Genomic DNA, 23100 nt, shown 5'->3' with positions numbered 1-23100 from the left:
CTCACGTTTATCTTCTTCATCCGTGAAACAGAGGTACTGATGTCACCTTACTGAGACAGACTAAAATGGGGGGGTAAGCATGGCCACCTATAGAGAAAGATGCAGGGCCTCGAATGGTTTCTGCTGCTACGACCCAGCGGTTAGGGATGGAAAAACACTGGAATTTGGTGTTTTTGCCTTAATCAGAGTCCCAGATCCTATTCTCTCAGAATCATGTCCAGAAAACCTCTGTTAAGCAACCATCTGTGGTTACTAACTATGGCTGCTTGCACCATTAGTTCATCAACTAGGTATGTATGAGATACCTACTACGTGCCTCGCACTGGGCTGGACCCCAGGGAGAGGGAGAGGACATGCAGATGATGGGCCGAGGGGCAGCCAGCTGAGCACAGCACTGGCTCCCCTACCTCATCGCTGTATTCATTTAACAAGAGCTCCCTGAGTGCTGGCTGTGTCCTCGGCACCATTGGAGGTGATGGTTTGGAGATAATCGAGACGAGTAAGATCCACACTTTCCTGGAACTTGTATTCCAGTGAATGGAGAGTGTAAAAACAAGTAAAGATAAACCCTATAAAGCTATACACTTACAGTGGGTAAACTTTATAGTGTGTAAATTATACCTCAAAGAGGTGTTACAAAAAATCTTGGCCCTCATGGAGTTGGCAGTCGGGTTTGTCCCAACAGTTGATCCTTGTCCTTCACACATTTTGTGCGTGCCGATGCTCCTCCTCGCTAAAATTTATTTGTGACTCTGAACATCAACACTGGGCAATTGTGTGGCCATTTGTGAACATACACACAGCAATGGAAAATTTGAGTCACCCAATGAGCACATTCCCAGCTGACATCAAACAAGACCATGCTTTGCCTTCTAGTTTCAGCTCTCCTGTTGTAAGCAAATGTCTTTTTTGTGGTCTATCCAGTGCCACATTTTTTTTTTCATTTTTGTGCTTTTTGTTGGTGATTTTGCTGTTTAAAATGGCCCTCACCCCTGGTGCTGAAGTGCCATCTGTCGTTCCTAAGCATGAGAAGGCCCTGATATGCCTCACAGAGGATGTACGTGTGTTAGATAAGCTTCTTCAGGCATGAATTACAGCGCTGTTGGCCATGAGTTTAGTGTTCATGCTTTAGCAATATATTATAAATACAGCATCCTTACACAAAAACGCACATAGTGATTGGTTGATGGAAATGTTGTGACCAGACTGTTGGTACCTAACTCTATTTCTCCTGGGAGCAGTGGTCCAGTGTTTGTTAACTCAGTGTCCGCAGTGACTTCATTGAACAGAACTACCATGAATAACAAGAATTGACTGTATATTCAGGACCAGGGAAAGAATATATATATGTACAGCCCATATAGCAAATGTCTGTCTTCTTCAAAGAAAAAAAAAGTGAGATGATTCTTCAGTAGCTGGAGTAGTGGACTCTATACATTTATATCTCCTGTCAGAGCTCATTTTATTCTGCTGAGCTTTTTGGTGTCGAATATCATTTGACCTTGTGGCAAATATTAGTGAAAAACCCTAGAATGTATAAGGAAATTTTTATTAAATAGCCAGTTATTTATATGTTGACATTAGTAAAGAAAAGTTGACCTGCACATTCTCCATGTAACTAACCATACTTCAGATACTTTGATGTACATTGAATAGATCTGTATCTTGGTCCATATGATACTGAGCTTAAGATGTGATTTAAACATTATTTATAGGCTGTAGCTCTTTTTAAATTTTTTCATTCTTTCATCCCTTGCGTCAAGTTATATAAACACAATTCACATTGTAATGTCAAAATAAAAGGTAATAAATTCCAAATAAGATACATGCAGAGGAAAAGCTCTCACAGAATTGGCATCGAACATACAGAGGGAGACATGAATATGGGCTGCAGAAGGTAAGAAAGCAAAGAACACAGAGAGGGTGGTAGGTTTTTACTTTACATATTTCTGAATTGTTCCTTTTTTTTTTTTTTTAAAGTTTATTTGTTTTGAGAGAGATAGAGATCAGGGGAGGGGCAGAAAGAGAGGGAGAGAGAATCCCAAGCAGGCCCCATACTGCCAGCGTGGAGCCCCATGCAGGGCTCGAGCCCACAAATCGTGAGATTGTGACCTGAGCTGAAATCAAGAGTCGGATGCTTAACTGACTATGCTGCCTAGGTGCCCCTGAATTGTTCGGCTTTTTAAAGTACGTATGTTTCTTTAGAAGTTAAAATAAAAATGTACTTAAGACATAAATTAATTAAATTCTGTGAAGGGCACAGGAAAAGTTCCTAGATAGAGAGCCTGACAGCCTTGCTTAGACAAGGTGGTGAAGGCGAGTCTCTGCGTGAGTGGCCTTGCAGACTTGGCTACGCGTGGGAGCGCTCTGGGGAGCTTAGCGACATGCTGATGCCACGAAGGATGAGGTTTAATGGACTGGGGGCGGCCCAGGCATAGACATTTTAAAAGCTTACCTAGGAATTCAAATGTGTGAGCTAGAGTTGAACACCAGTACTCGATACATGGAACTATAATGTGTCTTAGGAATGGACTCTGGCCAACTTAAGGAGGCTCTCTGGGGGTTCATGCAGTTGATGAGGGTCTGGGGCACTCCAGGGCAGGGCTGTGGGAGCTGCAGAGGAAGAATCTGGTCAGGCACCTGGCACTGACCAGCAATTCCTACATTCCTGCCCAAGTTTCTGAGTCCAGGAGAAGGTATCTGATTGGCTGGTCTTCTGTCCAGGGGAGAGGGCCTGGCCTTGTCATCCCTCCAGGAGGAAGGTGGTCATCAGGGTAATCCCCAAACATGCATGTGTGCGTGTACACACATAAAACACACACAGCTGGGGAGAGGTGATGCCCTCAGGGAGCAGGGAGTGGATCCCGGTCAGCCAAAACCTCATGGAGGTCCACTCCACTCCATGAAGTTAAAAGATGGGTGTGTTTCCTGGATGAAACTGAATGGAGATTTGTGCCTAGAACATATGTAGTTTGGTAAATATACATATTTACCTAGAACATATGTAGTGTGTGCCTAGAACATATGTAGTTTGGTTTTGTGCCTGTCTGCCTGTCTTTCTCCTCTGTCTTCCCTTCTGCTTCCTCTGGCTTCCTCATCTTCCCTTGAGGGGATTTCAGCCTGAGAAGACAAAGCTTACTCGCAAAAGAAGTCATGGCGGACAGTATAGAGTCAGGCAGTTGGGTCACGGATGACCAGTGTGAGTAGAGTCAGGTACACGACCAACACGTCGTACACCGACGCCTGAGCCCTACTAATAACTCTCATCGCCACATCCCTAACAGCTGCCTACAGTGAGACACCACCGTGGCTGCAGTGGTGGGGGGCTTCATGACATCATGCGTTCAGCTGGTGTAGCAGCCAGATGGTGTCAAAGAAAAGCTGTGGGCGACAGAGAGGTGACAGAGGACCACCAACGTGACAGCACTGGGGCAGCTCCTGCTAAAGAGTGGGAACAGAACAGTTGAGTGAAGCAGGCCAGTGCAGACTCAGCTTTTGATTTTCCATCTTGTCCAGTGAGCAGTTACTGAGGCCTTCCTTGTGCATCTGGGTTAGTCCCTGTGTGCAGGGAGTGGCACCTGACAGGTAAAGGAATAGACAGAAAAGGTGGTGTGGTGGGGGGCGCAGCGGAAGAAAGCATTCCACTCTGAGCAGTTGGGGGGGGGGGCTTGGTGGAGAGCTATAGTTGAGCTGGACTATGATGGATAAATGAGATTCTGATCAATAGAATTTGGGGAGGGGGGGATGTAACAGAAGTAGGATACAAAATGAGAGGGGCTAAAACCCCCAAAAGGAAAAATAATGGGTACCACATTTTGGCTAAACCAGTGTCCCTCTGTTCTAAAGAAATACAGGCAATTGGGGGCACCTGGGTGGCTCAGTCACTTGAGCTTCTGATTTAGGCTCAGGTCACGATCTCACAGTTTGTGAGTTTGAGCCCCGCGTCTAGCTCTGGGCAGTCAGCCAGCAGCCTGCTTCGGGTCCTCAGTCCCCTCCTCTCTCTGCCCCTCCCCTGCTCATGCTCTCTCTCTCTCAAAAATAAATAATGAAAACATTTTTCACAAAAAGAAATATAGGCAATTGGACTAGAAGGGACATTGGGAACATCCTGAAAAAGGTTTTGTGGACCACAGTAATAAGATAGATTTGGGGATGGACGTGGGGGAAGACCTGTGGATTTGGATAGGGCTTTGTGTTTTCCAGAGCGCCTTCTTATCCCTAGTCTCATTTGACTTTTTCCCTGTGAGCATGACAGAACATGTCCAAGAAAACAGCACAAATACATGAGAAGGCTTGTGCATCGCTGTGTGCAGAGAGCAAATGACACCCCGCTGCAGAGGAGTGGGTCTCGGTGATGGGGAGAGTGGCCATGGACAGTCACCTCCCTCTGGGTGTGTTGGGAGTCCACCCGGGGAGGGTCTTGGTTCCACGCTACTTTCTGCCATGCCCAGTGTGTTTCCCCCACACCCATGGTGCAGCCTTCAAACCTTTCTATTTAGAGGAGAACCAGCAAGTCTTTATTGCTGAGGCGTATCCAGGGCCCCCCTCCTCACCTGGCCTCCTCCCCTGCTCCACAACAGTGTGGGTGGTACTTCTGAGCCCCAGCTGCACATCAGAAACATCTGGGGAGCCTTCAACCACACCCACAGTTGGGCCAGCGCTACCCAGATATTACAAGCTGGGATATTACAAATGTCCCTGATTTTTGTGGACAGGGAAACTGAGGCTCGGGTGTAAGGTTACACCTAGCAAATGGCCGAGGCAGCATTTGAACCCAGGTTGTTGATCCTTAAAGTCCAAGCTTTGAATCCCCACATTTTGTCATCTCTTCTCTGCAGGCTGAATTGCCAGGGTACTGATTTGGTTATTAATAACCAGGTGACAACCATAGATTTTTCACAACACAAGATTTTATTTAAAGGCAGCTTTCAAAATAAACAAGCCAGCAGTGGGGGGCATTATGTCTTGTCCCGTGTCCCACACACACTGGATGTGAAATTAGCAGCTGGAGTTCTCTGTTTCTGAAGCTCAGGTGTAGACTTTTGGGGCTGCTGTCCAGTGTGCCGTTAGCCTGTGCGCTGGGGGGAACCCCAGCTAGGTCTGAAGCTTCTTGAAGTCCGTGTCCTCATTTCCTGTTAGTTTCTGCAATCCAAAACGCCGGGTACCTAGAATGAACTTAATACATACTTGAATGAATGGCAGGCAGATTTGTACAGCCCTCGGCTGCCAAGCACAGCTTGTTTCTTTCCATCCTCAGTGGGTCCAAGTCTAGATACCGTGCAGGGCCCCACGCTGTCTTGTTGGGTTTTAGTGCAGGTATTGGGAGGCTTGTCATTAAAGGTAAACGGGGAAATAAACAGTGCAAACTCCTCCTTAGGTGAAACCCTTCATTGGACAGGTCTGTGGGTCCGAGATGCAAAAGGGGTGGGCCCTGGGGGCTGGTAGCAGGATCCACTTGTTTCTTTTGATGTGACCAAGAAACTAAATTGGAACATTTTCCCTTTATTTTACAGGTCACCGCCAAGACTGCCTTCCTATTTATTTTACCTCAGTATAACGTTAGCGTGCCTACAGCAGGTAAGGAAAGCACTAGTCTCTGTCTCTCCCTGGCCCTGTTAACTCTGAAGGACTTGGACTTTTCAGATATTGAAGCTCAGCATCCACCATTGTAGGACCGTTAAGATGCAGCTGCAGGCCACGCACAGCCCTCGGCCTGTGGCTCTGCAATCTTGGGGTTCTCGGGTCCCCCACCACCAGGAAGCAGGCATTGCACCTCCCTTTCAGTTGCAAAGCCCTGGGTGTCCTCTCGGTGAAGAAAGGGGAAATTTTTGTTTGCTGAATCTACTTCTTTCTTCAGTAATACAGAGATGAATTGACTTGACTTTAAGGTGAGATTCTCTTCTTTGCCTAGCTGAAGGACTCTGGGGGCAAATCCCTTAACCCATGGCATACAGAGGATGTAGTTTCTGTAGCCAGACTCTGGGGAAATCACGCTTCGGGGGCAGCCAAATCAATTCCTTCACCTGAGGATCAAAGTGAGAGACACTAGCAGGAGAGCAGGAAAACCCAATGCTGGTGAAGGAAGAGATAGGAAACACCGTGGCCAGCAGACACGGCAAACGCTCGCTCGTCCCAAGGCACACCCCAGCCCTGGTGGGCACAGTGGATTGTCTTGCTCAGTGCCACGTGGTCCAAGGTCAGGTTCTGCCTTCTCTACTCCTGTGTCCCTCCCGCTTTTTTTTTTTAATTGTAGTATAGTTGAGACACCATGTTACACTACCTATTCCTGTCTCTTGAAAATCCTAATAACTAACACACTGCTAGATCCGGTGGTACTTACCATTTACTAATTTAAATTTTTTAGCTTTTTTTCTGGTTTTAAAAACGTTGTGCTAAATTTAACATAACATACAATTTACCATCTTAACCCTGTTTAAGTGTACAGTTCAGGGGCACTAAGCACATTCACACTGTTGTGCAACCATCACCACCACCCATCTTGCAAAACTGAAACTCTGTACCCATTAAACAGTAACTCCACACTCCACCCCCCACCCCTTCCCTGCAACCCCTGGCAACTCCCATGCTACTTCCTGTCTCTATGAAGTTGACTATTCTAGGTACCTTATGTAAGTGGAATCATATAGTTTTTGTCTTTTTGTGACTGGTTAAAATTCCTTGTATGGAAACATATTTCAAAATGACTCCCAGAGGAAATTTATAAAATGCGGATAAACACAGGAAGGTAAAAATCACCTGACACCACCACCTACCCGACCACTACAGTTAAGGAATATTGATTCTTAACCCAGTTTTTTGCTTTCAGCATATGATGAACCTTTTTTCCAAGCCATTAATTAATTATGATTCTATTCGATAAGATATTTTGAAAAGCTGCAGAGACTTTCTCCTTCCTTCCTTCCTTCCTTCCTTCCTTCCTTCCTTCCTTCCTTCCTTCCTTTCTTTCTTTTCTTTCGAGAGGGAGTGTGAGTGGGGGGCTCAGTGTGGAAAGCAGCACAGGGCTCGATCCCATGACCCTGGGATCATGACCTGAGCCAAAATCAAAAGTTGGACGCTCAACCAACTGAGCCCCACCTAGGCACCCTCGCAAATTATTCTTAGTAGGGATTACCACAAATTATCCTTCAACCCCGTATTACTGAATATTTAAGCTTCCAGTTTCTGTTGTAAACAGAGCTACAGTAAACATTCTTGGGACTAAATTTTTACATGCATTTGTGATTATTTTCTCAGGATGAATTCCTATTACTGGAATTTCTGGGCCAAGTCTATGTACATTTTTTTTTTTTTTTTTTTTTTTATTTTATTTTTTTTTCAACGGTTTTTATTTATTTTTGGGACAGAGAGAGACAGAGCATGAACGGGGGAGGGGCAGAGAGAGAGGGAGACACAGAATCGGAAACAGGCTCCAGGCTCCGAGCCATCAGCCCAGAGCCTGACGCGGGGCTCGAACTCACGGACCGCGAGATCGTGACCTGGCTGAAGTCGGACGCTTAACCGACTGCGCCACCCAGGCGCCCCTAGTCTATGTACATTTTAAAGGTTGTAGGTTGTGTATTTGCATTGCCAAAATGCCCTCGGTCATCTAATTCTAATGACCCATAAGTCCTATTTTTTCTTTTTTTTTTCCAAATATAAAATGGACAGCCTTTTTCTTTTTTGTTAATGTCAGAATGCCAATTTATTAATTTATAAAGAGAGATCCAGCTATCAAATGCTGTGTTGGTATTTTCATCACATTTCTCCCTGAAGTCCATTTATATGGGCTGCCAGATCACAACCCAACACTGCTTTATTAATTTACCATGAGAAAGTATTGTCCTGGGGACTACAACAGCTGATGTGCATGTGACCAGGGTATGCTTTTATTATAGAAAAGACCTCGGAGATACTTCGGGTTCAGTTCCAGACCACTGTCATAAAATGAGTATCGCAGTAAAGCAAATCAGATGAACTTTTTGGTTTCCTGGTGCATATAATCGTTGTGTTTCCACTATACTGTAGCCTGTTAAGTGTGCAGTAGCATTATGTCTAAAAAGCAGCGTACCTACCTCAAGTAAAAAATAGTGTATTGCTGCAAAATGCTAACCATCATCTGAGCTTTCAGCGACTTGCAATCACTGATCATGGATGACAGTAGCAAACATAATAATGAAAACCTTTGAAGTATTTTGAGAATTGCCAAAATGTGACACACAAACCAGTGAGCAAATGCTGTTGGAAAAATGGCGCCAGTTCACTTGCTGGACCCAGGACTTCCATAAGCCTTCAGTTTGTGAAAAATGCAGTGTCTGCAAAGTGCAATAAAATGAGATATGCCTGTGTTTATAAAGCTCGAGCATGATCAGAGGGTTGATTTTTGAGTTTGAAACTTTCCCAGAGAAATTAGCAGACAAGTGATATCCTAAAAGAATCCATCTCCAGCTGGGATGAGAAGGTAGACTGCATGCTCCAGGGCTGAACTTGGAGCCTCTGAGCATACAGACCTTCCTGGCAGGATTTGGAAGTATGCCGCTATTGATCATAGCATGCTCTCATTCATTTGTTTTAAATAATTAATTAATTGATCAATCCCCACAAATGTTTGTGTGCCTCCTGAGCTCCAAGCCCTGGGTGTTAAGGAGTTTCTAAAACATGTCTGATTTCTTTCTTTCTTTTAAGAAATGGCTATTTTAAATTTTTATTAAGAAACAGTCTGGGAGGGGTACGACTTCTTTATAGATGAACATAGAGGTAAGAATTACATCTGAGTTCTTGGAAACTATGAACAAGCAAGAAGAGAGTGAAGTGAAATAAAGGTTGTCGTTTTTACTTTTATTTTTAATTTTTCAATTGTTTTATTTGAGTACAGTTGACACACAATGTTACGTTAGTTTCAGGTGTACGACTTTGTGATTCCACAAGTTTATATATTATGCTATGCCCATCACAAGTGTAGCTATCATCTATCACCGTACAACGTTATTACAGTACCATTGACTGACTGTATTTTCTGTGCTGTACCTTTTACTCCTGTGACTTATTCATTAAATAACTGGAAGCCTTTATCTCCCACTTCCCTTCACCCATTCTGCCTATACTCTTCCCTTCTCCACTCTGGTGACCATCATATGAAATTTGTCTCTCTCTGACTTATTTCACTTTGCATAGTACCCTCTAGGTCCGTCCTTATTGTCATAAATGGCAAGATCTCATCCTTTTAAAAAAAAAAAGTTTATTTTGAGAGAGAGTGAGCGAGCACAAGCAGGGGAGGGGCAGAGAGAGAGGAAGAGAGAGAATCCCAAGCAGCCTCCATGTTCAGTGCAGAGCCTGATGCGAGGCTTGATCCCACAACTGTGAGATCATGACCCGAGCCAACATCAAGAGTTGGACACTCGACTGACTTAGCCACCCAGGCACCCCTGAGATCTCATCCTTTTTTTTTTTTCATGACTGTGTAATATTCTGTTCTCTCTGTATATTGGTTATGTACATACACATATGTTTATATATGACATCTTCCTTGTCTATTCATCTATTGATGACCACTTTGGTTGCTCCCATGTTTTGGCTATTGTACATAATGCTGTAATAAACATAGGGATGCATATATCTTTTTGAATGAGTGTTTTCACTTTCTTTGGGCAAATATCGAGTAGAATTATTGGACCATATAGTATTTCTATTTTTAATTTTTTGAGGAACCTCCATGCTGTTTTCCACAGTGGTTGCATCAATTTACATTCCCACCAATAAGGCACAAGTGTTCCCTTATTCACCATATTCTCACCAACACTTGTTATTGTTTTGTCTGATTCTAGCCATTCTGACAAGTGTGAGGTATTCTCTCATTGTTTTGATTTGCATTTCTCTGATAGTGATGTTGACCTACTTTTTACATGTCTGGTGTGCATCTGTCTATATTCTTTGGAAACATGTCTGTTCAGGTTCTCTACCGATTTTTAATTGGATTATTTGGTTTTTTGGCATGGAGGTGTAGGAGTTCTTTATATATTTTGGATATTAATCCCTTACAAGATTTATTACTCGCAAATACCTTTCCCCATTCTGTAGGTTGCCTTTTCATTTTGTTGACTGTTTCCTTTGGTGTGCAGAAGCTTTTTATATTGGTATAGTCCCAATAGTTTGCTTTTGCTTTTGTTTGCCTTGCCTTAGGAGACATATCTAGAAAAATACTGCTATAGCTGATGGTGGAGAAATTACTGCCTGTGTTCTCTTCTAGGATTTTTATGGCTTTGGGTGTCACCTTTAAGTCTTTAATCCATTTTAAGTTTATTTTTGTGTGTGGTGTAAGAAAGTGGTCCAATTTCATTCTTTTGCATGTAGCTGTCCAGTTTTCCCAGCACCATTTATTGAAGAGACTGTCTTTCCCCCAATTGTATATTCTTGCCTCCTTTGTCATAGATGAATTGGCCATGTAAGTGTGAGTTTATTTCTGGGTTCTCTATTCTGTTCCATTGATCTTTGTGTCTATTTTTGTGTACAAAACATGTCTGATTTCTGACTCATGGAGCTCACCATTTATTAGGGAGGGATAGATAATAAACAAGTAAACAATAAAAAATTATGGTTGTGGTAGGGGTGGTGAAGGGAATAGACAGGCTTATGTTATAAAGAAAAATGAAAAAGTAAGGACAGAAGATGCTGCTGAGAAGCTGATGTTAGAGCCGAGTATGTGTGGCCAGTTGTGTTGGGACACAGGGAGAGGGTCCAGGCAGAAGAAAGAACGTTCCAGACATAGGGATTAGCATGTGCAGAGGCCTCAAGTGAGAAACAAATATCTTGGCCCATTCTGGTGACTGAGCGAAGGCCAGTGTGGCAGGAGCCAGCTGGGTTTGGCATTTTTCTTGGGTGCGGTTATTGAATTCTGCTCCTGGCCTGCCCCTCCGGGCCACAACGAGGCCTGGGTAAAGGTGAAGGTCCATTAGAATCCATTCTGAATTGAGGAGGTTTCAGTTACTTTGGAAAGAGAGGATAAAGTATTGTTAAATAGCGTATCTTTTGTTTAAATCTTGCCTTTTGGGGTTATACGAAATATGACAAGCAAATAATCAAGAGAGGCAATGAAATCAGAATAGCCTGCTTAATTTTGCATTGGCCTCTTTAGTCACCAGCTCGGTGTGGTCATGTTTGGTTTGTAAGTACAGGAGGAAAGCAGACTTCTCATGGGAAAACAGCGGTTCACAATAACGGGTCTGTTGAGGTTGCAAGTTTTAGAACACTCCTCCCAAATGTCTTTAAGACTGAGGGTGCTTGGGAACGTATCCTTTTTGTGTAACCTGGGTAAGGGTTTCTTATTTCTAAGGTTTCTTTAAATCGTGTGTAACTTGCTCAATTCGACATTTAAGTTTGAATTTTAGTAGGGCAGTGGCTGTGTTCACACAAAGCAGCCTACTATTTCTGAATCCCAGTGTCTTCCCTCAGCTGAAGTTTTCAAGTTTGACAGAAAATAGCTAATGGTAATGTTGATGGGTTTCTCGTCTCTGTCCTCTCTTCCCTTCCTCCCAGCTGCCAGCATCTGCTCATGGGGCTGAGGTCACAAAAGTGCCACAAACTGAGTGGCTTAACAACAGAAATTTATTGTCTCACAGTTCTGGAGGCAAGAAGTCCAAGATCAAGGCATCAGGAGGGCCACGCTCCCTCTGCTCCAGCCCTCGGTCCTGAAGCTCGTGGCATCAGAATGCCAGTCTTCATATGGCATTTGCTCTGCGTGCATGTCAGTCTCTGCATCCGCATTTCCCCCTTTTATAAGGACATCAGTCATATTAGATTAAGGGCATTCTACTCCACTATGACCTCATCTTAACTAATTGCAGCTGCTACTGATTCTATTTCCAAATAAGGTCACATTCTGAAGTGCTGGGGTTAGGACTTCCAACATAGGAGTTTGCGGGGATGCAATTCAACTAATAATACCAGCCCTCCATGTATGATTTTGTCACATTGTAATGAGCTGGTTGAGAAGATTAAGCCGTGTTCAGAGAGGTGAACTAAAGAGGAGATGGGCATTCTTGTTGCCGTAGTAAGTTGTGCATCCTGGTGAAACGCCTGCCATGCTGGCTTCCTCGTGTTTTTCTTTAACGTCGACAGCAGTGAAGCAGAGAGTGCTCCTTGTTACCAAATCCCTACTGTCCTTATTCCCATTTTGCTACCGTTAGGGTTGCCAGACTTAGCAAACAAAAATCCAGGACTGCCAGTTAAACTTGAGTTTCAGATAAACAGTGAATACTTTCTTTTTCAGTATGAGTATATCCCAGATTGTGTATGGGACATAATTATACTAGAAAATTATTCTTTATCTGTCTGAAATTTAAGTTGAACTGGTCGTCTTGTATTTTATCTGGCAACTACGTGCCAGTACCCCGTGGCAAGGAATAAGATGTCTGGTTTCTGGTCGTACCATTAGACACTGAGTCTTCTTTCTCATTAAAATACCACAGAGCGTAATGTTGTGGCCAGAAATATACAGAACATAAAGGCTCAGGAAAAGATGTTTGATTCTTTACGCAGACCCAAGGCCTGCTGGCTTTCTGTCTGATCTAGAACAGGTGACCGCAAATGGGCTGAGCATTTACAAGGTTATTTTGGGCTTTGCCACTGATTTGCAGAATGACCCAAGGCCTGCTGGCTTTCCGTCTGATCTAGAACAGGTGACCGCAAATGGGCTGAGCATTTACAAGGTTGTTTTGGGCTTTTCCACTGATTTGCTGAATGACCCAAGGCCTGCTGGCTTTCCTGCTGGTCTAGAACAGGTGACCCCAAATGGGCTGAGCATTTATAAGGTTGTCTTGGGTTGTGCCACTGAACTGCTGAATTATCTTGGGCGGATCACGTAACATTTGTTGTCTCCATCCTTGATCTGCAAAATCGAGAGCTATGGTCATGCTCTCAATCTCAAGTGTTTCCTGAATACAGGAAGCCCTGAGAGTCTTCTTAAGTGCTTGCCACTCAAATGATCCACGGACCCACACTGTTCACATCACTTGAGAACTTGTTAGACATGCAGGCTCCCCGGGCCCTGCCACACACCTGCATCAGATCTTGCTTTTTAAGGAGATCCACAGGTGATTCCTGTGAAGACTAAAAGCGCTGTTCTAAGTGCCCTGCGTAAAAAGCACCAGGCAGACTTTCAAACGACCCTTTGCTTCCATCCTTGAAGGTAAGACAGGGAAACTTGCTAAATCCTGTGAATCATTTGCATTTTTCTGTTCTCTTCCAATTTTGGTTTTTCTAGAACTCTTTGGTCTGAGGAGTGGAGGGGGGTGAACAGTATCATGGGCTGGATTTGGTTTCAAGCTGGGCTGTAGCTCCCTGAGAAGTCATGGCCATGTTTGGGGCGCCCCCTGCGTGGGCAGGGGTTGTGGTAGCTCTGACGTTCCCGAGCCTGTTGCTGTGCCCCTAGGACTAAATCACCGAGGGTGAGGGCTTCTTTGAGAGAAAGGTTTGTTTTGTGGTCCTCAAAGGTGACAAGGACACATCCCTGGCATTCTTGTCCTCACTGCTTTATTGCCACCAGTTGCTGTGCAGCTTTTTGCAGGGAGAGATGCAAAGACCAGGGACCTCCCATAAGATAGCCTGGCCGTGTTCTCCCAACCCCTGGTAGGATGAGACATTCTGCCCCATCAAAACAACCTCAGACAGATGGTTTGCAAGCTTCATTCAGCTGAAGGCCTTTGTCCAGGGCTTGGAGTGGGGTTTGTTCCCTGGGCTGCGTGGCAGGAATTAGTCTTGTCTTCTGCTTGTTCCATGGACTTGAAACTGGCATCGCATATCAGACTGAGTGCCTCTTTGTAAGATAATCTTGTGGGGGACAAAAGGGAAGAGATGGGTGGGAAGCAGTGGCTCTGGGCAGAGAAAGCTGCCCAATGTAGCTGGAGGGTACTGGAGGCTCGCCTGGCCTGGCCCCATCCTTTTCCTGCTGAGGGAGCTGAGACACACAGACATTCCCAGGGGCACACCGAGGCTGGGCTGCTCACACCCCATGCAGCACTGGTCCAGACAAGCCAGAGGAAGGCTGGGTTTACCAAATGGGGCAGCGGAGAGAGGGCAAACCCAACCAGGGAGGCAGAGACCTAGCTCTGTCCTGGCCCCATGGTCAAAGCAGCTGCCAAGGTTCCCTTTGGCCCTGAGGTCTTGTCTGTATGAGTAAGAGAAAATAAACCACAGCCCCCGGTGTCCCTGGCCTTATTGGTCAGCCATCTGAAAGACAGTGAGGGGCCTCTAACCCAGGACTGATAGCCAGCCCCAAACCTGTTTTTTGTTTTTTGTTTTTGTTTTTTTTTTTTTCCCCAGTGAACTGAAACATGTTAAACTTGCTGCCTCACTCTGTTTGGTCTGTTCAAACAGAATAGCATAGAAGGTGGCCTCTAAACAAGAGAAACTTATTTCTCCCAGGTCTGGAGCCTAGAAGCCTGAGATCTGAGTGCCAGCATGTTCGGGTGAGGGCCCTCTTCCAGTCACAAACGTCTTGTTGTGTCCTGATAGGGGGTGGGGGGCAGGGAGCTATGTGAGTTCCCTTCTAAGGCCCCAGTCCCATACATGAAGGCTTCGCCTCATTCCCTAATAATAAGCGACTCCCAAAGGCCCCCACCTGTAACACCTTCACCTTGGCGTTAGGACCCCAACGTGTGAATTTGGGCCTGATCCATTCAGAACAGGACAGGTATTATCTTAGCATAACAGTTGTGTAGAAAAGTGGACACAACGTAAGTGGTCAGCTCAGTGAATTTCCACAAAGGGAAAACAGCATCTCAGAGGTGACCCCCTTCCAGCCTAAACTTGGTTTAATCCAATTCCCTGCCACAGCCCAGAGGATTCCTCCCCTTCTGGGTACAGTTCCAGAGGTTTAAGTAAGTGGAGCCCGAGTTGCTGTGGCTAATTGTTCACCAGCCGGAAGCCTGGCAATGGCATCTTTGACCTGCAGCCTCCCACTGTCTTTTCTCCCATCCTCCTAGTTTCTTCTCCTCGTGAGTTGTCTTGTTCTTTCCCTTCCCTCCAACACACCCTCTGATCCAGACCCTGCCCCGCGTTTTCACTTCTGCACATTCCTGGCCTTCCCAATCAAATCCCTTCTTCTGTCTAGCTAGGATAATTGTTTTCTTATTCAGTTCTTACTGAAATAATTTTTGTTCCTAATTTAACAATGAACTTGTTGACATTGTTATTTTTACCCAGAGGGAGAAAAAAGCAGTGATTTTAGATTTTTCTTTTTTCTTTTTCTTTTTCTTTTTTTCTTTTTTTTTTTTGCATGGGATCCTTGTGGAGTTATTTTTCCTTTATGGCTCTCAATGAAGTTTTCTCTTGAAGTTCATGCTTTCCCTCCCTGTAGGCATTCTCCACGTGCTGCATTGTTGTCTGCCCAGGTGAGTTGTGTATAGAAGCCTCATGTGTGTAAACTGCAGTGTGTAAACTGCTGAGTGTGTGCTTGGCACCTAGGACTTACTATTTTATTTCTTTCCCGAAGGCCCGGGGAGGGTTATAGCTTTATTAAAAAAAAAAAAAAAAAAATGATACATCAAGAAAACGAGTCACAAGTTAGGCCCTTTATTTCCAAATTCTCTTTAATGCTTCTCTCATTTTTGCTGCATCTTTTTACATCATGAAAGTATCCTTTCCTTATCTTTCTATCTTACTAGAAAATTGTTGAAAATCTATCTCAAGCCATACAAGATGGGGATAAAATGGTAACCTTGAAGATCCTCGGGCAGATCTTTAATTTTGTGGGCAGGGGCGGGGTTGGGGTCTATGTGAGGAAGGATTGTATAAGGGTATGTATTTCTCTAGTGCTGCCATGGCAAAATACTACAGACCAAGTGGCTTAAGGAACAGAAATTTATTGTCTCACAGCTCCGGAGGCTAGAAGTTCCAAAATCAAAGTGTCGGCAGGTTGGCTTGCTTGAGGGCTCTGAGCCACGATCTGTTCCAGGCCTCTGTCCTTGGCGTGTAGACGGCCATCCTCTTTGTATGTGTCTCTGTGTCCGGATCCATCCCCCCACCCCTTTTTTCTAAGATTTTTTTTTAACGTTTATTTATTTTTGAGAGCGAGACAAAGTGCACAAGCAGGGGAGGGGCGGAGAGAGAGGGAGATAAAGGACCAAAGTAGGGTTTGTGCTGATGGCAGAGAGCCCAATGCAGGGCTCAAACTTGTGAATTTTGAGATCATGACCTGAGCCAAAGTTGGATGCTTAACCAACTGAGCAACCCAGGTGCCTCCAGATTTCCCCTTTTTGTAAGGACACCAGTCACATTGGATTAGGGTACACCCTAACGTTCTCATTTTAACTTGATGACCTCTGTAAAGACCCCGTGTCCCAATGAGGTCACATTGTGAGGTGGTAAGGGTTAGGACTTCAACATAATCATTTTTGGCAGGAGGGTGAGGGGAGCCACATTTCGGCCCATACCAGCTGAGTGCATGTGAGAACCATGGTGATGCTTATAGTTTGGGAGGTCAGCGGCGGTGTGACCTGGCGGCCTGGCCACACAGGGTGAGATTGGAGATCAGAATGTTGCCCTGTGAGGCATGGGCCCCATGCCTGTCCTCAACCCCACTCTTCCCCTGGCACCTCGGCGTGCCATTGTTTATATTAGCATGGCCTTCGGGGAGTCAGAAAGCAAGGAGGCCTCGGAATAAACGATGGGCCTCAGCCCCTGTCATTGGCAGCATGTTTGGGGTCTTAGCCCACTCCTAACTAACTCCCACCTCTTAACCTCAGCTGCCCTGTCTGTAAAATGGGTATAATACTCAGGATTCCTGGGAGAGGTGAATGATGCCGCTTACAAGATGTGTTCACTACAGTGCCAGGCACAGAGCACATGCTCAATAAGTGGCTTATGGTTGTTTGTATTCCTTATCCTAAATAAGCACCCTGATGGGAGTACTTTGTATGTGGTACATGGTGACAGTTATGTTCTTTTAGCTTCTGGTTCTGAAAGAAGTGGTCAGAATGATCTCCTCTTTTGGTGTAGCACTTTATAAGTCCGTTATCTACTTGATCCTTAGAGCTTTGTGAGAAGAGGTAGATGGCATTAACCTCATTGTCCCAAAGGAGTAACTGAGGGCAGAGAGACCCTGGATCACACCCACCCTGGTGGGCGAGTGGCAACATTAGAAATGAGCTTCAGGTCTTTTCATGCTTTGTCTGGGTCCCTGTGGTAAAAAAAAAAAAAGGGGGGGGGGGAGAGACAGCGAGGTGGGAAAAATGGATACTTTTTAGTTTTATTTGTACAAAGCGGAAGAATTATTTTTTGAGTAGGAAATACACTCACATGTCCAAAAATTCAGTCTTGTTCTCACCCTGAACTCTCTTCCTTTGACACTCGCATCCCCTGTGGATAATCCCTGTTGTTTCCTGTGTGCCCTTCCTGGATTTATCCCCCGCCTTCCACTGTTGCTTTATGCAGACACAAATACACATATTTCTTTTCTTCTCTTTTTTATGTAATTGGTAGAATACTGTACTGTTCTGGGCCTAACTTTTTTCCCCACTAAGTAATGTATGCTGGATATCCTTTTATGTCAATGGGTAGAGAGCTTCATCATTTTCGTCACAAACTTTATTGAGGTATAGCACCTGCAGTGAAACATACGTGTTCTTGAGGGTACGGCCGGTGAATTTGTACATAGATGTGCACCCACGCCACCATCACCTACAGCAGGATACAGCACTCCCAGCCATTACCCCCTCCCAAAGCAACCATGGGTCTGCTTTCTAAATCTCCTGATTGGTTTTCCCTGTTTCTGATCTTTGTTTCTCTCTGATTTTTTTTTTCTTTTTTTAATTTTTATTTCTTTTTGAGAGCACGCACAAGCTGGAGAGGGGCAGGGAGAAAGGGGTACAGAGGATCCAAAGCGTGCTCTTCACTGACAGCAGAGAGCCCGATGCGGGGCTTGAACTCTGTGCATGATGAGATAATGACCTAAACTGAAGTCGGACGCTTAACCAATGGAGTCACTCAGGCGTCCCCTCTCTGATTTTAAAAAACAGACCCATTGTTTATATCAGCACTTCTTTTTAAAAAAAATTTTTTTTAATGTTTTATTTATTTTTTGAGACAGAGACAGAGCATGAGCAAGGGAGGGACAGAGAGAGAGGGAGACACAGAATCTGAAGCAGGCTCCAGGCTCTGAGCTGTCAGCACAGAGCCCGACGAGGGACTCAAACTCACGAACCGTGAGATCATGACCTGAGCCGAAGTCAGACGCTTAACCGACTGAACCGCCCGGGTGCCCCATACCAGCACTTCTTAAATGTTAGCATGCATCAGAATCACATGGAGATGTCATTAAGCATGGAGTCCTGGGCCATCCCGAGTTTCTGATCCAGCAGGCCTGGGGTAGATCCACAACAGCCCGTGTTTCCAAGCCCGTAGGTGATGCCATTGCTGTTGGTCCACAGCCACACTTTGCATAGCCCCAGTGTATTAGAACTATGGGCTATGTAACCTGCCCCTGATAGATGAAAACAACTTGGATTGCTTCCATTAGTTTATTGTTCAAAACAGTGCTGCCGTGCATAACCTCATCACATGTCATTGTGAACGTGGCAGGTATTACCACAAGATAAATTCCCAGAAGTGCAGCCGCCACATCAAAGGGTTGATGCGCTTGTAATCTCAATAGAAATTGCCAAATTGCCCTTCCAAAGGGGTGGTCCATTTTGCACCCCCATCAGTGGTGTGTGAAGGAGAGGTTTCTCCACAGCCTCAGCGAGAGTATGTTGTCAAGCTGTGGATCTTTGCCAATGTGATGGGTATGAAATGGCAGCTCATTGTAGTTTTTATTTGCATTTCCTTTCTGTGTAAGGTGGAGCATCTTTTAAATTTTTTCTGTAAATTGTTCGTATCCTTTGCCCATTTTTCTTTTGGATTTTTGATCTTTTTATTATCAAGTGTTTTACATATTAGCAAGCTTAGTCCTTTGTTTATGATCTGAATTATAAATATTTCCCCCTTAAGTGATCATTTCCCTTTTGATTTTGCTTGTGGTGGTTTTTTTTTTTTTTTTTTTCCCGTATCTGAGTTCTTTTAGACGTCACACTAACATGGAAACAGAGTTGGCTATAAGCACAGAAACTAACAGAAAGTACATCTTATAAACCGAGATATGCAGGCATTAGGAAAGGAACCAGGAGCAAAGACGCAGCCAGGATGGGCAGTGATGCTCTTTGAGCAACCAGTTTTTCACACAAAGGCTAGAAGTCTCGTTGGCAGGTGCCCAGACTCCAAGGATCTAAGAGGTGGATGGGATGGCTACAGACAGCCACCAACCAGCTCAAGTCGTGGGAGGAGGGCCGAGACCGCACAGTAGTACCCGGACGGGATGGGAACATGTGAGGCAGACCAGAGAAGCTGCTTACAGGTGACACCAGAGGAAACAGGAATGTATCTCTTAGTCATAGGAAGCAAAGCAGGATGTCCATAAGAATGTTACTCCCGTAAAGGGGCAGCTGCTGACTGAGGCTGTTGGTCAAAACAGCCAAGGCTGTTATTGATTACTGTAGCTTTCTTTTTAAACTGTGATCAGAGATCAGCCAAGCAGATGCCACTTTGGATGAGGGCTGAGTAACTCATCTACAGTTGGAAGATCATTACTGAAGGTACTTTCTTCTAAAGCTAGAGTAATGCCTACAGAAGGGCATATCGACATACTCCATGGGGGTGTGTAGGAAGGAGACTCCCAGGATGTTCCTATTGGAAAGTTGCAGGGGTCATGTTGCCTGGGGGTTACACACTGGTGGCCCATGGTCACCATGGCCCGGCAGGTCCATTTTTTCTGGTCAGTCTGGTGTTGGCCCATAAAGTGTTTTTTAAAATTTTGAATTTGTGCGCAGTGTCTTTAAATCAAGTGATTTCATGTAAAGATCTCTTTCTTTGCTTCTGGAATATCGAGAATCTGGACACACTGGGCTGTATCCCTCCCACAGCCTCCGTATCTGAGGAGCGACTTCCCCACTCCTTCTTCTCCCCCCGGGGGACACACGCTGTGCAGTTTCCCACAGTTACCGACTCCCCTCCAGTGTGTCCCTGACAGCTTGACTACCTGTCAGTAACTGTGTGTTCCACTTTTAACTGTTCTTTTAGTAAGGTGGAGAAAGAAGAACGTGTCCCTCTCTCAAAGCAGAAATGTGAATGATAGACCAAGAAGGTGCGATGGTTGAAGGAAGTCAGTTGGAAGCGTACTGTGGACGTGCAGATATTCCCTGGGTAACCAGCAGACCTCTGTGCCGAAAGGTTTTAGCTTACCACACCCAGACTGCTTTGCTCGTTTGGGTTACCCACCTGGTACCTGTCGGCATTTTGCTGCAACTCACAACCAGGGTGGCCTCCCTGGTCTAATAGCTCAGAGATGTGTTGCAAGTTACTTTTCAGAAAAAATTATACTAGGTTTCTGCCAAACCATTGCCAGCCTTTTTGAGAGCTCATGCAAGACAGGGGCAGTGCTTGAAGAGCAAGAACTCCAGCCTGGGTCCTGAGAGGGTTTGTATTAGAATTAGTGAGCAACCAAAAAAAAAAAAAAAAAAAAAGAAAAAGAAAAATCTGCCAGAAACAGGGACTTGTTTATAGCCTCCTGTAAGAATACTTTGTGTTCACAAAGTATCCACCCAGCCTCCATGGCTCTGTGGAGAGCAGAAAGGGCCAAACCAGTTCACTTGCCTGCTTTGATCAAAAGTAGGAAAGTAGCAGATAAGGGGAAAGCACCAGAGATCATGTGTATGAACCAGAGCATGTCTTCTCAGTATTTGTGGATGCTGCTACCCGTTATGATTGTAGGCGAAAGACCTCAAAGGAGCAGATTATCACCAGTAAGGATGTGGGGCAAGGGGAGGGTGTCAGTGGCTTGTGTTGACCCTGAGGTGGCATTGGGGGGCTGGGCTGGGGTGCGGAAGCCCCTGGGGGACCTGAGGATGGCCAGTATCCCTTACCTCTCTCAACCCCGTGTTGTCAGCTGCTCTCCTTGCCCATTGAGAACCACTCCCTATGGCTGGCCCATCCCCCACCTCTATGTGGACTTGTCCTCTCCCCATCACTGTGCCACCATCCGAGTGCAGGGCACCGACTGCACTGGGCACTGTGCTCAGGTCCCTCAGAGCGAGGCTTCTGCTCCCTCTTATTCCCCCTCAGCCTTCAGTCCACCTCAGAGCACTTCTCACACGTGGCCACTGGTGGTTGTTTTTTTTTTTTTTTTAATTTAAATATATAGAAGATGAAATTTGTGATCTTTACCATTTCTAAGTGTTCAGTAGCTGTTAAATGCATTCACATTGTCCTGCAAGTGGTCTCCAGAATCCTATTCATCTTGCAAAACTGCAACTTTGTAGCTATTATACAGCAACGCCCCATTCCCTCCACAGCCCCCACCTAGCATTCTGGTTTGTGCCTATGATTTTGACTACTTCTACCTTATAGGATGGAATCATCCAGTATGTCTTTTGTGATTGGCCTGTTTCACTTAGTATGATATCCTGTAGGTTGATCTGTGCTGTAGCATGTGACAGGATTTCCTTCCTTTTTAAGGCTGAATAGTGTTCTGTTGTATGTGTATACCACATTTTGTTTATCCATCCGTCAATAGACATTGGGGTCGTTTCCACCTTTGGCTATTGCGAAAAATGCTGCTGTGAACATGGGTGTACAAATATTTCTTTGAGATCCTGCTTTCAGTTGTTTTGAGTATATACTCAAAAGTGGAATTGCAGAATCACGTGGTGACTCCATTTTTAATTTTTTTAAAGGGAATATAGTTGACATACAATGTTGTAATAGTTTCTGGTGTGCAACAAACATAGCGAGTTGACATTACACTGTGCTCATCACCAAAAGTGTAGTTACTGTCACCATATGACATTATTACAGCATCACTGACTAGACTCCCTATACTGGACTTGTCATCTCCATGGGTTACTTTTAACTAGTAGTGTAGGCTTCTTAATCCCCTTCACTTATTTCACTCATCACCTACCCCCACTGTCTGGCAACCAGCCATCTGTTCTCTCTATATAGGAGTCTGTTTCTGTTTTGTTTTTTACATGCCACATAGAAGTGAAATCATAAGGCATTTATATTTCTCGGACTTACTTTACTTGGCATAATACCCTGTAGGTCCATCCATGTTGTCTTGAATGGCAAGATCTCCTTCATTTTTATGGCTGAATAATATCCCATTATATACATGTATATACCACATCTTCTTTATCAGTGGACACTTAGGTTGCTTCCATAATGTGGCTATTGTTAATAATGCTGCAGTAAACATAGGGGTGCATACATCTTTTCGAATGAGTGTTTTCATTTTATTTGGGTAAATACCCAGTAGTAGAATTGCTGGATTGTATGGTATTTCTATTTTTAATTTTTTGGGGGGAAACTCCATACTGTTTTCCACAGTGGTTGGACCAATTTACATCCCCACCAACAGTGCACAGGGGTTCCCTATTCTCCACATTCTCACCAACAATTGTTATTTCTTGTCTGATTCTAGCCATTCTGACAGGTGTGAGGTATTCTCTCATTGTAGTTTTGATTTGCATTTCCCAGATGATTAGTGATGTTGAACATGTTTTCATGTGTGTTGGCCATCTGTATGTCTTCTTTGGAAACCTGTCTATTCAGGTCTTGTGCTCATTTTTAATCAGATTATTATTGTGTGTGTGTTGACTTGTATAAATTCTTTATATATTTTGCATATTAACCCTTTATTAGATCACTTGCAAATAATCTCCTTCCAGTTTGTAGGTTGCCTTTTTGTTTTGTTGATGGTTTCCTTTGCTGTGCAAAACCTTTTTATTTTGGCGTAGGCCCAATAGTTTATTTTTGCTTTTGTTTCCCTTGCCTTAGGGGATATATCCAGAAAAATGTTGCTAAGGCTGATGTCCAAGAGATTACTGCCTATGTTTTTGTTTGTTTAGGAGTTTTTATGGCTTCAGATCTTACAGTTAGGTCTTTAATCCATTTTGAGTTTACTATTTTTAATTTTTTAGGAACTACCATACTGTTTTCCATAGTGACTACCATTTTACAGTGCATAAAAGTTCCAATTTATCTACGTCCTCATCAACGCTTGTTATTTTCTGTTCTTTT

The 23100-nt window shown here is 44.5% G+C and overlaps 1 protein-coding gene across 1 annotated transcript in view; it reads left to right on the top strand.

Annotated features, from left to right (window-relative positions):
* Positions 1 to 23100, top strand: part of TRAM2 (translocation associated membrane protein 2) — an 83686-nt gene that overhangs the window by 37486 nt on the left and 23100 nt on the right. Inside the window, exon 2 of the mRNA XM_058734239.1 lies at positions 5514 to 5577. Coding sequence (XP_058590222.1) covers positions 5514 to 5577 — 64 coding nt within the window. The remainder of the gene's footprint in view (positions 1 to 5513; positions 5578 to 23100) is intronic.

This window comes from Neofelis nebulosa, chromosome 6, assembly GCF_028018385.1.
Source record: "Neofelis nebulosa isolate mNeoNeb1 chromosome 6, mNeoNeb1.pri, whole genome shotgun sequence".
NCBI classification, from domain to species: domain Eukaryota; kingdom Metazoa; phylum Chordata; class Mammalia; order Carnivora; family Felidae; genus Neofelis; species Neofelis nebulosa.
Note: the sequence above shows the minus strand (reverse complement) of the source record. Positions and strands in the feature narration are given on the sequence as shown.